Source organism: Colossoma macropomum, unplaced genomic scaffold (assembly GCF_904425465.1).
Source record: "Colossoma macropomum unplaced genomic scaffold, Colossoma_macropomum, whole genome shotgun sequence".
Classification (NCBI taxonomy): Eukaryota; Metazoa; Chordata; class Actinopteri; order Characiformes; family Serrasalmidae; genus Colossoma; species Colossoma macropomum.
Genome location: NW_023494791.1, coordinates 46,945,278 through 46,961,873, shown reverse-complemented (window position 1 = coordinate 46,961,873; position 16,596 = coordinate 46,945,278). Strand labels below are relative to the sequence as shown.

The following is a 16,596-nucleotide window of genomic DNA, read 5'->3' as shown; positions in this document are numbered from 1 at the left end:
TGTAGTGAAGAAGGAGCCGTTTGAGATTCAGCCTTAGTCTCACGGCTAAAACCATTACAAATTTGGGGTAAATGTGGGTCGGGATGGAGACTTATTAGAGTGGGAACCAACTAAGTGTGCATTTGGAAAACAGTCCAAAGCCTCGTGAAGGCGGAGCTCACAGTAGGGGGCGATGGTGCGCTCATCAACACTGTTCAACAGATAAGCTTGTCGTTAGCACATGGATGTAATGTAAGTCAGCACGGCTGAAAAGACCCCCCAAAACTCCAACTACGCATGTAGATGCGAGTCGTGTGTACAGAGATCACATTACATGAAGTAAAAATAAACATGTTTCTTCAGGGGGAGGGTGGGTATCTACTGTTCTAGGTGCTGTAATTTTTGGGGAGAGTTATTTTGTTTTTCTGAACTAAACTAATCTGTGTAGTATAGAATTCAACTGCAAATTCAAGACATTTTAAATATAAAATATCAAAAATCTAATCAAACCTTGGCCTCAAAATCATCAAAACAAAAAAGCTTCAAGAAAGCAAACAACTGTAGAGGAAGTGCAGCCTTTTTGGCCAGTTCTGAGACCCAATGGGCCCAATCCCATTTCCTACTTTTTCCCCCTACCCCTTGTTTTCGAGTGTTGCCCCTTGGAACGGTCATTTAAAGCTGAAGTCAGCTATTCGCCAACTTCATGTTCGAAATTTCCCATTCCACCTTAAATCACGCGGCAGTTCTGATGCCTGAGGTGCCAGAATGTAACTGCTGCACCATTTATGTTGGAACGGGAAAATGAACTAGCTAGCTTCCGAGACATCAGCATACTATTAGCAATTTTTTATGCTTGTTATGAAGAAAAAGAGCATAATGCACTGAAATGACAATAAACTATGATAATACAGTGGTTATCATAATTTTTAAATGGAGAAAATTCTCACATTTGTGGGTTTCTTTGGTCTCTTGTTCAGCCATCTTGCCGTTTTTTTCTTTTTTTCTCATATCTCTCTATTTGGAGTCTCTGAAAAACCTCCGTTTGGAGTGTCATGTAGCCCCAACACTTCGCCCTACCCCTCTATCTCAAAGAAATCAGGGACACCCTACCCCCAGACGTGAACACGCCAAACGGAGGGGTGAGGACCAAGTAGTAGGAGCAAGGGGTGAAATGGGATTGGGCCATGGTTCTCAAACTCGTTGCACGGAAAAAAGCTAAAGCTAGCGAACTATCTTGCTGGTTTGTTCTGTTGTGAGTGAATGGCTAGACTTCTTCTCCCTGTCTAGAGTAAAAGGTGCACATCACTACTCAGTGCACTGAAGGAACAACTGTTCAAAGTTTAAGCTGCTAATACTGGACTGAGGAACCGAACACAGTGATCACTGTCAGCAAAAACACCTGAAATGCTGATTACTGATCCTGAGAAATGCTTCATTTCAATTGTTTTATCACCCAGGCCAACTACACACTCATACACACCCCCGGACAACTACAACACTCTTTCACACACTGATATTCTACACGCACTCAATGAGTACACATACAACAAAACCCGTCTGTAAACAGAGGGAGCGTGTATTTCAGTCGTTGGAAAGTGTGAATTTGAACCACATAGAAACTTCACAATGATCTGCAGATGAATTTATCTGATGAGTTTGTGTGTCTCTTTCTTAATGATCTTCATAAATATTAACTGCAGATGCCACATTTGATTCAGCTGCAGCTGAATGATGGTGCAAAAAATCACAGTGAATCCTTATTAGCATTTCCACATTCATCTCACATGAACCGTCTCATGAGTCCAAACTGCACCTAAAACATCTTAAAATGTTCAACGTATAAAATTCAGAACTGATCTATCCATGCTCACCCTCTCGCGTTCTTTCTCAGTTACTAAGGTTTACAGAACGCTGACAAAAATCCCATCAAACATAATCAGATTTAAAGTCTGATGAACTTTTCAGTCTCCAGTTTAAAATTCTATACTAAAGAGCTGGTGTGTGTGTGTTGTAGCTAACTGAAACTAGGCAGGTTGGGAGCCACCACGCTAACGTTAGCTCCATTATACAACAAACTACACATACTTGTTAACATTACTATTAATTATTAATTGTTTAATGAAGACAGAAACGTGTTGTGTGCTCCAGTTTCTTATTAAGTTGAATGAGGTTTTTGATCACGTTCTGTAAAGCTTGTACAACCTCTTAACAGTAGCTATGAAAGAACGCCTTTATGGGCGGAGCCTGGATAAGTCTGAAACGCGGTGATCGGCTGAACCCGACGTGAAAGTTCTGGTTCCATATTCGGGTTCCAGTGCTGGAGATTTCACAATTTCATGACGGCTCTGGCGATGTTCTCCAGAGCTGATCGAGCCTTAGACGGCGGGAAAAGGCGGATGGCTTCCAGGGCTTTGTTGCCGTGGTAACTGCAGAGGTCAGCCGCTTGACTCACACCTTGCTCCGTTTTGATCAGACGCCGGAGCTGGACAGGAAACAAGACCACGAACACGATCAGCACATGAAGCACAAAACAGTGGATCATCAGAATCTGAATCACTTTCTGATTCACTGAGTATGTTGAGTGCAAACATGCATGGCATGTAACATACTGAACAGACCAGACAGGTACACAGGTGTTTATTAAATACAAATACAATTAAAAATACAATAAAGAGAATAATACATCAGTCTAAGCTCTTTTCACTCTAGACAAAATGTTTGGAAGCAACACTAACTTTGTAAGATGGAAAAGTGATTGTCATGTGTGCAGTAACAGTGACTGTGTTTATATGCACTTAATAATCGGATCATAATTGGATTTTTGCAGTTACTTGACTATTCAAATGGTAAATAGAACACTCGGATTTCTCAGATCTGAGTAAGGTCTAGAAATCTGTTTAAGAAATCCGATAAAGAGGCAGGATTTTAGCTCAGTAATCAGATTTCTCTGCGCATGTAGACTCTTACTCAGATTTCTTTCGGATTTCTCTGTGTGTTTGGTTTCAGCGCCGCTCCAAAAGTGTTTTGCTGCATCTCGCGACATCCACCGTCTGAGAAATCCGAAAGAAATCAGAGTAAGAGTTTACATGCACTGAGAAATCTGATTACCGAGCTAAAATCCAGCCTCTTTATCAGATTTCTTAATCAGATTTCTAGATCAGAGTATGGTGTTTACATGACCATTTGAATAATTGGATAACTGCAGAAATCAGATTATGATCGGATTATTGAGTGCATGTAAATACGCTCATTGTTAAAAATCACTGCTCGCTCAGCCTGTAATGAGCCTTCAATTATCTGTATCTCTTTCTCTTAAAATTAGCAGAATTTAATACACATGGGCCAAGTTTTAAGAAAACTCAGAGAGCATTCCAGAACCCCCCTCCCACCACCCACCCCCCCCAGCCCCAACTATCCCCCCGCCCCCATTCCGCTGCTGTGTTAGAACATGTTTTGCTGGAGGCTGATTTGCTAAATGAATTCTGAGATGTGTTTTGCTGAAGAGCCCTCGTGGGCTTAAACTTAAAAACAGCAGGAGAGAGAGAGGGGGGGGAGAGAGAGAGAGAGAGAGAGAGAGAGAGAGAGAGAGAGAGAGAGAAGAGAGAGAGAGAGAGAGAGAGAGAGAGACAGAGAGACAGAGAGAGAGGGAGAGAGGGAGAGAGGGAGAGAGAGAGAGGGAAAGGGAGAGAGAGAGAGAGAGAGAGGGAGAGAGAGAGGGAGAGAGGGAGATGTAAAGAAAAAAGAAAGAGTGGCAGTTTGACAGAAGGAAGCTGAAATATTCAGAGGGCAGTGAACGGTCACTGTTTTTCATTTCACAGACACAATTTTAAGTGTCAGTTTTAACAATTTTAATTATTTTTTGGCTGCAGTGTCGCAGCATTAGGGACGAGTGTGGTTATCACATTATACTGACGTCCAAAATCATCTTAGTTTTCATTTACTTAATCCAGCATTCAGACAAGGTTTGGAATGAAGAATGAATGAATGAATGAATGAATGAACATTCTGTTAATGTCCAACAATAAAGATTAGTATGTTAAGGAAAATTACAACACAACTAGTTCTGATTGGTCTGTAATGTTTTATAGTTGTACCCTGGATGAACATCTATCAGTAATCATTACGTTTAGATTTTTTATTATATACAATCAAATTAGGATTCTCCATTGCGGGGTTTAAAATCAGCAGCCCCACATAACATACAATAAAAGCTCACTTTTAGCCATATGCTTTGATCAATCAAAAAAAAATGACATTTAACCTGGACATTATGGACATTCAAGGACTGTAAATAATGGAGATACGAGATCAAGCCTTAACTAGTCTTTATCTGCGTCCAGTATGACGAAAAAAATGACTAGAAAATGTAAAGCAAAACTAAACTGTATGCACTCCATCACATTCAAATGATAAGAAAATATCTCCTCTTCTACTTACAAACACAAACGTGGTACGGACTGAAAGTTTTCAGAGCCACTCTAAATGAATTCAACTACTCTAGATGAATCCAACCAATGCCCACTCTGAATGAATCCAACCAATGCCCACTCTGAACGAATCCCACCAATGCCCACTGTTAATAAATCCCACCAATGCCCACTCTGAATGAATTCTATGAATGCCCACTCTGAATGAATTCTATGAATGCCCACTCTGAATGAATCCAACCAATGCCCACTCTGAACGAATCCAACCAATGCCCACTCTGAACGAATCCAACCAATGCCCACTCTGAACGAATCCTATAAATGCCCACTTTTAATGAATCCAACCAATGCCCACTCTGAACAAATCCAACCAATGCCCACTCTGAACAAATCCAACCAATGCCCACTCTGAACGAATCCAACCAATGCCCACTCTGAACGAATCCAACCAATGCCCACTCTGAATAAATCCTATAAATGCCCACTCTGAATGAATCCAACCAATGCCCACTCTAAATGAATCCAACCAATGCCCACTCTGAACAAATCCTATAAATGCCCACTCTGAATGAATCCAACCAATGCCCGCTCTAAATGAATCCAACCAATGCCCACTCTAAATGAATCCAACCAATGCCCACTTTTAATGAATCCAACCAATGCCCACTCTGAACGAATCCAACCAATGCTCACTCTGAACAAATCCTATAAATGCCCACTCTGAACAAATCCTATAAATGCCCACTCTGAATGAATCCAACCAATGCCCGCTCTAAATGAATCCAACCAATGCCCACTCTAAATGAATCCAACCAATGCCTACTCTGAATGAATCCTATGAATGCCTATTCTGAACAAATCCAACCAATGCCCACTCTGAATGAATTCAACCAATGCCTGCTTTTAATAAATCCAACCAATGCCCACTCTGAACGAATCCTATGAATGCCCACTCTGAATGAATCCAACCAATGCCCACTCTGAATAAATCAAACCAATGCCCACTCTGAATGAATCCAACCAATTCCCACTCTGAATGAATCCTATGAATGCCCACTCTGAATGAATCCAACCAATGCTCACTCTGAATAAATCCAACCAATGCCCACTCTGAATGAATCCAACCAATTCCCACTCTGAATGAATCCTATGAATGCCCACTGTAAATGAATCCAACCAACGCCCGCTCTAAATGAATCCAACCAACGCCCGCTCTAAATGAATCCAACCAATGCCCGCTCTAAATGAATCCAACCAACGCCCGCTCTAAATGAATCCAACCAACGCCCGCTCTAAATGAATCCAACCAATGCCCACTCTGAATGAATCCTATGAATGCCTGCTTTAAATAAATCCAACCAACGCCCACTTGGTATGCCCAACATATGACGGAAACTTGTTTTTGCTCTCCTGTAAAATTTGTGAAATGTCACTTACGCCCCTCTGATTCTAAGACCTCGCTGTAAGATTTAAAAGGTAAAGCCTTAAACCTCGTCTTTGTGCTGTTTTCATTAAACTGTTTTTATCAGAATCTCTCACACTGTCTGGACTTTTTAGGGGCTTGTACAACCATCCAGAGTGTGTGTTTACATTTACGTGTGCCTGTTTAAAACAACACACTCCAGTCTGCAGGAGCTGAGAGGGGAAGGTTACGCAGGATGTGTGAGGTGTCGTGTGTGTGTGTGTGTGTGTGTCCTGTTGAAGGAGAATCTCCTGTGATGTCGCTGTCTGTCACACCGTCTCTCTGTCTCCTCTACAAATAAACCTGCCACTCTATCCCCAATATCTCGTTTCCACGGCGACCTGAGCTCTCTTCGTTCTCTCTCACTCTTCCTGCCCCCCCTCCCGCCCCCTTCTCATCCCTCCATCTGTCTCGCCTTCTCTCATTCTCTTTCTTCTCCCTCTGACTTTGGAAACCGAATTTCTGAACTCGCTATCAGATTCACACAGCAGACACTCTCTAATCACCAACACACACTCATTTTTATACAGTGTTAGGAGGTGGGCTCTCCTGTCTGTTACATATCAACACTGTCAGGACAAACGCTTTATTAACGTTTATATATATGGAATTTGAAAATGACACCTGCTCTTCAGCTTGTCTGAACATTTCATGATGAACAAACTGATAGAATTGTTCTGCACAGTTCAATGCACAATTACAGTTTATTTGCCGAATCTAACATATTGGAAACATTTTTGCACGAAACTTTTGCACTAGACACATTTTATGTTTTGTTTTTTTTTTAATCTCAATATTTTGAATTCAGTAAATAATCAGAAATAGTTCATTAAAATATGCAAAAGTGTGTTCTCTGTGGAGGATGTGTTACCTATTTTAACTTTAAGACACACACTTAAATATTATATACTTACATATAAATTTCATGTAAGTACCATAAAGTAATAAACCCAAAATTATCTAAATATTAATAAAATAAAAAACAGTACTGGTATCGCTGTCTGTCAGGAAGAAAGTAGCTTGTCTCCTCCTCCTTTTGTCATTTTTACGAGGTTTTTTCCGACAATATATTGATATATGCTGTGTGTTATATATATTCATGATAGAAGGGTACCATAATAGAAATAAACCAAAAATACTCTAAGTCTGGTCATGACTACATAAAAACTAAAGATGTTACAGTAAATATACATATTGGAGATATGAGGTTTTCTCGAAAAATGGAGATATAAGATTTTGTTCCGATATGTATATGCAGTGCTGTTAGAACATAACCTCATCACAATTTTGGTCTCTTTTTAGAGATTTAAAAACCAGGTGCCCTTTACAACGTGTCAAAATTTCATAACAAAAGGGGCAACAGAAACTGTGCAAAACGACACAGAACAGAATCTTGTTTCATTAACTTGCATGAATGTTTTTCCTTCTGTTTTTGGAGAGGTTTTGTTCCGACAGGACCAATTACGTAGGTGTCTATGTGCAATAATAATTTTCTAAGCCTAATTCAAAATCTAGCCATAAACCAAGAGATGGTTTTACTTTTTTAGGCTTAAAAAAAGAAATATGGCGTTCTTGTACAAAGAACTTTACAAAGTCAGAAGCATTTAGTTTGTCCTCATCATTAGAACTGCTTTCCAACCATTTTAACACATTCAGAAAACCTTTGTCCATAAACTGTTTTATCCGATAGTAGTCTACATTCATGACACCTGAACTCAAATTGCTGAGTGACCATCTGAAACAAAGAAAGTCAGAGCCAAAAGACCTGAAACTGACCATACAGAACATTAATCAAATTTACATGTAATTTAGTTACGTAACTCTGTAATTGTCTCATTACATGAAAGAGTATAAAGTTAATGATGATGATAACACTAGACATTTAAGCACTAGAACCTGAGAGGGAGTGTGTTATCGTGAAATAACATCACAGCCATGATCTGTTCGCAGGCATGAGCCGAAGGCGTCAACAGTTAAATAAATACAGTAATAAATTAATAAACTGGGCCGTGAACGCGGCGTTTAATATGTTTTAATGTTCGCAGTTCCTTCACCAAATTATAGTTCCTTAACGAGCAACTTGTTGCTACATCAGAGTAACGAGCTCCGCCCACTCGCTGCACAGCCGGCAGTTCGTTCTCCAGCTCCTTACACTAAGTTCCCAAACTGTCATCACCACTGAGCAGCTTTTCAGTCGGCAGCTGTGACAGAAGAACAACTAAACAACCTGGAATCAGCCAGAAATGAACCCAACACCATTCACCAAACGTGTAGTCTGATCTTCAGAGTCTGACCAAATCAGACTGAGCCATAAAACTGCCGCAATATCAGGTTCAGCTCAGTTTTGTCAGTTTTTGCCAGATCAGTATTAATGTTGTTTTGTTCCAGCCAGTCTGTAAAGCATCTTACAGCCCATTTAGTTTGGCGAATGGTGTTGGGTTCATTTCTGGCTGATTCCAGGTTGTTCAGCTGTTCTTCTGTCTCAGCTGCCGACTGAAAAGCTGCTCAGTGGTGATGACAGTTTGGGAATTTAGTGTCGTCTCATCTTCAGAGTCGGACCAAATCGGCTGTCGGTCAAATGTGATCTTAAAAGTGTCCATTTTCTGTTTGTGGCAAAGTAAGAAGTAAAAACGTTCAAATGGCTTGAGCGTCTCCTACAGCTGTCAAAGTCGTTGCTTAGCAACAGCGTCTCAGCAGAGTGATACACTGTTATGGTGAAATAACAGTGTGGTTAGAGCTCTTCTCAACCAATCAGCTTGCATGGCTGGAACTAACTATTGTATAATTAAGGGTTAACGGATCTGATTATATAATATTGATGACTCATGTTTATGGATGACTAGATCTGTAAATATGTGAAGTCACTCACCTTTGAGTAATCAGTCTGTTTTGTCGTATTCTGGCTCTGTAGAGAAGAGCAGAGAATCAGAGTCAGTCTGTGCTACTGAACCAGTGTCTTTACTAAACTCCAATCTCAGTGTGATTTTGTGTTCTTGCCCTGGGGTAAAGCTGGACCAAATTAAAGTTACATTTAATATTTCATTCCATTAAATATTGACTGTGTAACAATTAAAAGCATTCGGGCAGAAAAAAAAACTTTTTGGTCGACTTGTCTCTTTTGACATTACTTTATATCAAAACATGCAAACTCTAATATTAATTAAACAAAAATATTGCTCTAAAATGGGCTCCAGCACTCATTTTGCAAGAGGTGCCACAAATCTAATAAACCTAAAATGGAAATTCACCAATTTTTATTTTTTGCATTAAAACATAAACAGAGTGGTTTGGTGTGAAACGCTCTGTTCTAGAGAAACTAGAGTCAGAACTGTTCACAGTGGTGGTGATAGGAACCAGACGTCCACCTCTAAAAGCTTTTTCACAGACAGTCATTACATGAAGTGGTAATGAATTCACTGCCTGATGACTGAGACACTGTGTTATGCTGTTTTTGATAAGGTTTTGGACTAAAACACAATTTTACACAAGGCCATCATCAACATTCCATATAAACTCAGAAGACTCGTGTAGGTTCACTGGAGGTTTTGGATAGTAAATAAAATGTCTATATTTGTGTTGTAGTCATGGCGACCCCTGGTTCCTATCACCACCACTGTAAAGAAACCTGAACCATTTCACACCAAACCACTCTGAATGACTGAATTTTGCAGAATTTTTGAAAAATCAGTGGAATTCTCCTGTAAAATCATGTTGTTTTAGATTCTTGTACCATTAATGAGAAATTCTAATGCTTTTCAATCTACTCTCCATCTGTACTATCAGTAGAGCATGTTAGATTACCACAGATACTTTCAGCACATTTCCTTGTACTGAGAAAAGAGCAAAAAACACTTACAATAGAAACCAACAGGAAGCTGCTGAATTTTGTCAGCAAATGTTTATGCAAAGCCTGTATTTGTGGATTCTTCAGTGTTTGTAAGTTAAGCCGTAAATCTGTGTAATTCATTACAGATTCAATGGGATTAGTTTTGAGAAGGCAGAATTTGTGGTGTTTCGTTACCACCGTAGTGGTTTGAGTGGAGCTTTCACAGGCTCCACCTGATTGCCATGGAAACCAGAAAACATCTGGGAAAGTAACCGGAAATACTCTTTTTTACTGTGTTGTAAAGTTGGATAAAAGGTTATAGAAACAGCCTCAACCCATGTGATACAGATGTGGCAGAGAATTGAAAAAAGCTGGGGTATTGCTTTAACTGTCTGTATTAATATTCAAAAGGTTATATATCTGATCAGTCTGTCTGCGTATGAGATGTGCTGTATTTCAATCTACGTGTGATGCCACAGTAGTCTGGAATTGTGTGCAACAGCAGTGTGTCTGTACATCTGGGCAGCTGTATGTTTGGGACTGTTATTAAGTTTTAATTAGGGATGCATCGTTACCGATACCGATACTGGCCATCGGCCCGATACCGTGCTAAATTACTTGCATTCATATTTGTAAAAAATGCACCAATACCAACATCAGATACCATGTGATACTGGTGACGTAAGCCCAGCGTACGCTGCTAATGAACAAACAACCCAAGCTGGCAGTGAGAGTGGTCTCTGCTCACGTGCCAAACATTCAGCCTTGGCATTACCCCACCAGGCATAATCTGTGCTATTTTAGCCCATTTTAAACACACACAATCAGTTCCCCAATACAGGTGGAGACACGTAGGCTAGCAAAACGGAGGTGAAAAAGTTGACACTTGCTACCAAAGTCTGTATATGTCAACTTTACTCTGTTTGAATGAATAGAATTGCGAGGTATGAACGTTAATATGCTGATATTTTAAAACTATCTTTGTAAAACACACTGTAGAGAGACCGTATTGTCCTACTGTGTACATCACCGCCTGGTTTTAGCTTCAGTGCAAAAAGTGACACAAGTTAGTGCTGCGGTAGCTCAGTTTCTCAGAGTGTTTGCTCAGTACTCGGTGCGCAGCGTGTCATTTTGAACGAAACAGCTTTATTGATATTCGTCTGCAGACAGTGCTGTCTGTAGGGGCAGCACTTTACGCACCATGTCAATCAGTACAGTGTATATACAGTGTGATCAAAACTATGAAACATACTTTACTCACAGCTTCAGAACTGCTTTTCTGATGTTTAGCAAAACCCGCTTTTTTCCACCACACTGCTACTCGATTCAAGCTAACTAATGTAGCATAGCTAATGCCCATCATTTAACATCAACTAGATTAATGATTTGCTTGTTTAGGTATGTTTACATACTTTACTCATACTCAGTCTGAAAACACTGTATGGATGCATTCCTAGTTTTAATAAGAGGTGATTTAAGGAAAGTGGTGTTGTACCTGCTGTAACTGGAGGAGCCATCGCTCAGGCCCGACGATCAGCCGGTGAAACACTACAGGAGCCGAGTCCAGACTGAACACAGTCGGGTCAGAACCGCTCTTCAGAAACGGCTGCAGGTCTGAATTCAGCTACAACACACACAAAGACACACAGAAGTCAGTCCACAGCTGTCAATTTTCAAAATCAAGCTCACTCAGATCTCCCTGCATTTCCCTCTGCTTTAGTTTTACTCCGGACTTTATTCTTCCACCCTAAAACAGTTTTTTTATTAGTCTAGCGCTCATGTTCTCGACAGAATTTATCAGGGAGCTCAAAGAGGCCCAGGCTTGTGAGAAAATGGATACACAGGAAAAGAAACAGCACAGAGATCAGGAGAGTAGTTCACTTTATCAACACCATGCAGCTTTAGATTAGCGAAGTACTACATCAGGGTTCAACCGCAATGACGGGGCGAGTAAGAAGCTAAATCAGGACGGCTGAGTTGAAAATCACTCGCCTGGTTGGGAAAGATGACACTGTGATGTTTTCTGAGACACACCACTCAGTAACACATGTACTTAAAATTGTCTTCATTGGCTTTTATATCCAAACACAGCCTTTCCACAGGAAAACGGTGTAACCCAGCTGTGCAGTGAGTTAATCTAGCATATAGCGATATTTGTTGTAGGGATGCACTGATACAACTTTTTCCCAATACCAATACCGGTACTAAGTCCTCATATAAAAAAAAAAAATCAAAAAACAAAAATGGATATACATACATTCATATATAAGCGTTCATATATATGACTGTGGTGAGTTATTCTTAACACACAGTGCATTCTGGACCCTAAATATGTTTTGTCACAAAAGCCGTTATCGTCCATTGTCCAGGCATTGCAAGCTCAGGTTTTACAGCAGAAGCGGTCAAACACTAGTGCCGTTCTCCAGCAGAACCCGATAAATCCATTCCGCGAATCAGGGCGCAGTATTCAGGTCAGGTGACGCCGTTTTAGGCAGAATATCAAACGGCTCCCTTCTCCCTACAAAGTGCAGCACGCAGGTCTTAAAGTAACGGCTACTGCATCTGAACAGAGCTCAGTGAGTCTAACAGACGACCACTCTGGATTCAGCCATGTGAGCACAATTCATACTGGACACACAGCGTGGGTGGAAAAGCCAAAATTTCAGAATTCACATAGTGACTATACAGGGAGCAGTGAGCCGTTTGAGATTCAGCCTCAGGATTTTCCGAGGTCTGATCTTATAAATGTTTAAAATTGACCATTAATGGGCTGTTTTTATTGCAGTTTTCAGCTCTTTACCTGCTAATTTTATATAATTAGTAATCATATTTAACAAATGAAATCAGACTCTGCTGGAGTTTAGTAAATATTACAGTCAGTCACGCTGTCAGCAGCAGCTGGTTTCAGCAGATTCCTCAGCTTGGTTGAAGCCATCAGGCCGCGAGACCACGTAGCTTCTGATACAGCTGACCAACTGAGGTTCACTGCAGTGGACACACTAGCCCAGCTAGCAGGCTGCTATGCTAAAGGCTAAACCAAGGCTATGAGAGGCTCCTTCCATATATCGCTAATGTTTGCTTCCTCAATAACAATCTGGACTAACATTAACTCAGACTGTAACTGATACACAGCGGGAGATGAGGATTTACTGAAAGAAGCATCACTCAGCCGATCAGCTGAGGGGCTCCCGTGCGTTTTGTACTGTTGGCATGTTTTGTTATCTGGTTTAACTGCGGCAAACTGGTTAAATTAATACCTTAGGAAGAATTCCAACTGGTATTATCCACTCACCACTGCCTTCTCACAAAACACCGGTGTATTTTGCCAGGAGCATTTTAACACGCATCGCGTAAGTGGTGTTAAGTTCCATCTACTGGAAAACTCTGACTTTTAAATGATTATTTCAGCCTTTATTACAACGGACTGGCACCATGTTTTAACCTGATTTTTCTCTCCTGACTCAGTGATGCTGCTAATATCAGTTTTAACAGAAAAGCACAGCATTATGAACAAATCTGCTGCCTGAGGAAATGTGTGTGTGTTTATTTATACTTAAAAAGTTTTTTTAAAGGCAAAAATCAGGACCTTTGGTCCACTTGCCCGATCGGACAGGTTGGGGAAAAAAGCCAACGTTGAACCCTGTATGTGTTACCTTGTGTCCGAGAGCGAGGTGTTTTCCGTATTGGTAGGCCAGCGTTTGGGCCTCAGTGTTATGCCTGGCCAGCTCCATCGCTGCCTGGCAACTCTTCGCCAACAGTGCACCATGGGAAAGAAACGTCTGGTCCTCCCACAAAGCAACAGACAGATTTCCTTCCTTTAAAAAAAGGAGAAAAAGAATTGCAAAGAGAAAGAGTAATGATTAGCAGTGTGATGTCCAGCACGACATGATTTATACCCACCACTTCCAGCAAAACACAATAAAAACAGGGAAAAATAATCTAAATGTGTAGTATTAGGTCAATCACTCACAAAAGTGCATGAAAAAGTCCATTCTTTTCTTTTTAATAAAAAAAAACACTGTTCTCAATAATGGAAGTGTTTCTTTGCTTCACGAGAGCACTACTTGATCCTGAGCCGTTAATGAGGCCTTTAACTAACAGCCACTAACCGTTCATGGCTCTGGTTACAGTCAACACTTACGACCTGATCCGAGGTCAGCACCTGAAACCTGAGGGCTAATTTACACCGACGCGACCTCCGAATGGTCAAACGACCTCAGACCTGAGTGAAAATCCTCCAACTGCTCACGATGTACCTCAGTTTCAAAGTCAATGAGAGAGAACACAAAATCACCCCCCAAAAAGTATCAAACTTTGGGAAACTGAGACGTTCTCTCCAAAATAAGCTGAAACTGAGAGGATCAGGGGACCGAGGGACAGAAAGTTCTAGACTTCCTCCACGATTAATACCTGTTACCTTCAGCTGAGAGGGGGAATAAATGCACAAAGCAGCAAGCTGGGACTGGACCAGGGGAAAGAGTGTAACCGGAGCCGCCTTTGAGAAGGAAAAGTGATGCGTTCCTCTGCTCGGAATCCTCTCTGCTAAAAGGGGTGAAGAGAAACATGACCCCAAAGCATCTCTCTCCATTTCCCTCTCTCTCTCGCCGGCCATTAGGGGCGGGCAATATGACCGAAAACTGCAACACTGCGATAACAGTTTACTTCAAAACATTGACAAACATGCCACAAACACATCGTGGCAGATGATTATTATTATTATTAAGGCCGTCAAATCGATGCCGACTCCTGGCGACCTTAAGGGTAGTGGTTCTCTTGAATGTCCGGTCTCCTGTTTGGGTCTTCAGGCTTCTGAAAGGCTGGTTTAAGACTCCTTTGATGTTTCCATCCATCTTGTAGCTGGTCGTCGTCCTCTTTTACCTACGAGTGAGAGGTGAGGCTCGACTTTGTTGTGGATCCATTTGTTTATTTTCTTTGCCGTCCAAGATTCTCTCAAAAGTCTTCAGCAAAACCAAAGAAAATGTATCAACACTTTTCCTGTCTCACTTGTTGACTGTCCAGTTTTTACATCCATAAAGAACCACAGTGAAGACCACAGCCTGGACAAATTGTTGCATTTGAAGATTTTTTCAAGCTCCTACATCCTTGTTATTCTGAGTGCCAACCTGTGTCATATATCTTCACTGTTGAATCCTCTGTTTTTAATAACTGATCTGAGTAGGTAAAAGCTGTCCACCACTTCTACATCTTCTCCAGAGTTGGTAAAGTTAGTGGTCTTTCTTGTCGTCATAACCTTTTTCATATTGAGCTTTTCACTCTGTCCTTTAACTTTCATTATTAGGGCCTTCAGGCAGTGTGTGAAATACCCCCCAGTATTCGGGGGTCCCATGTTGGCTGGCTGTTGGTTGAACAGTTAGTTGAACTCCAAGGGGTAGTGGTTGAAATCTTGCCCTACAAAATGGGACCCTCAAATAAAAAAAATAATAATTACTTCATTATCAGGCTACTAGTGCTGCTCTGTAGGCGACCCTGCCAGTCTGCAGTGACAGCAGAGGAGGGTAAAGTTCAGCTCCTCACTGCTGGGCTTTAGTTACATTTAGGGATCATATGCCTTCAAAGAGGGGGGCAATTATTTATCACCCACCCCTAATTTTTCAGTGATGTGAAGCTGAAGTCAGATATTCACCAGCTTCTTGTTTGAATTTTCCTGTTCCACATTAAATGGTGCAGAAGTTACATTCTGGTCCTTCAGCCGTCAGAACTGCTGGACTATTTAAGGTGGAACGGGAAAGTTAGCTAGCTAGCTACCAAGACATTAGTATGCTATGAGCAATTTTTTATGCTTGTTATGAAGAAAATGACCAAAATACACTGAAACGACATTAAACTAAGATAATACAGTGGTTACTGTAATTTTTCAACACAGAAAATTCTCACATTCGTGGGTTTCTTTGGTCTCTTGTGCTCCATCTTGCCAGTTTTTCGTTTTTCTCATATCACTCTGTTTGGAGTGTGTCTCTCAAAAATAAGAGCAACAAGAAAAAAAATCTCAACAAGAATTGGGACACCCTGCCCCTAGACATGAACGCGCAAAACAGAGGGCTAAGGGACTAAGTGGTAGGGGCAAGGGGTGAAATGGGATTGGGCCTTAGAGTTGCTAAGTTAAGCGTAACATCAGGGGCGCCGAAACTTTTGCACACGACTGTACGTTATTGTAAAACAGCTGTGGTTTTAAAGAATGAAAGCGATCGCTAATTTGACAATTTTCCAAAATCTCCTACTGTCCCAGCCCTAATAGTACACAGACTTATACTGAACAAACATCTGCATGAAGTGCAAACTGCCATTTTTCATCAATCTGAGTTTGAAAGTAGGGACGGCAGCTAACGTCCCACTCCTCAATCCATCGTTGGGAGGGGGCTTAGTGGTCCGTTTCCATGGAAACACGACTAACACAATCATATCCTGATGAGCAGTACACAGGCTAAAGTTAGCTAGCATTTAATTTTCCATAAACACACAGAGGGAGTGCTGCAGGTTTGTGGTTGGACAGTGACCAAAGTAAATGAATTAGCTTACATATCTAATCACTATCACTAATAATCATTAATAACTAATAACAGGGGTCAGCTACAACAAAAGCAAGTTACCTTTTTTACTTTTAAGGAAATCAGGTGAAAACAGAAGATAGCTAGATCTGGAAGTCTTTCAAATACGCTTCTTACACCATTGTTATTACACAATAACTTGGTAATTAACTGTAATATCTCATTTTATTCAATACAGTACAAAGGCAAGCTCTGCCCCGTCCCGTCCTGGAGGAACCAAAACCGTAGGCTGGTCTCTGTCGTGTCTGCTCACGATACATAACAAGAAACATTTTTTAATCATTTAAAATTTTAACCATTATTTATTGACCAAAACTCCAGGCTGTTTGTCTGGCC

General features: G+C 40.9%; 1 protein-coding gene across 1 annotated transcript in view; it reads right to left on the bottom strand.

Moving 5' to 3' along the window:
- Positions 1–1,535: 1,535 nt before the first annotated feature.
- pdss2 (prenyl (decaprenyl) diphosphate synthase, subunit 2) overlaps positions 1,536–16,596 on the bottom strand; it is a 66,256-nt gene continuing 51,195 nt past the window's right edge. The window contains exons 6-9 of the mRNA XM_036575204.1: positions 13,348–13,509; positions 11,190–11,318; positions 8,738–8,773; positions 1,536–2,461 (exon numbers count right to left, since the gene is read on the bottom strand). Of these exons, the coding sequence (XP_036431097.1) occupies positions 2,306–2,461; positions 8,738–8,773; positions 11,190–11,318; positions 13,348–13,509 (483 nt within the window). The 3' untranslated portion in view covers positions 1,536–2,305. The remainder of the gene's footprint in view (positions 2,462–8,737; positions 8,774–11,189; positions 11,319–13,347; positions 13,510–16,596) is intronic.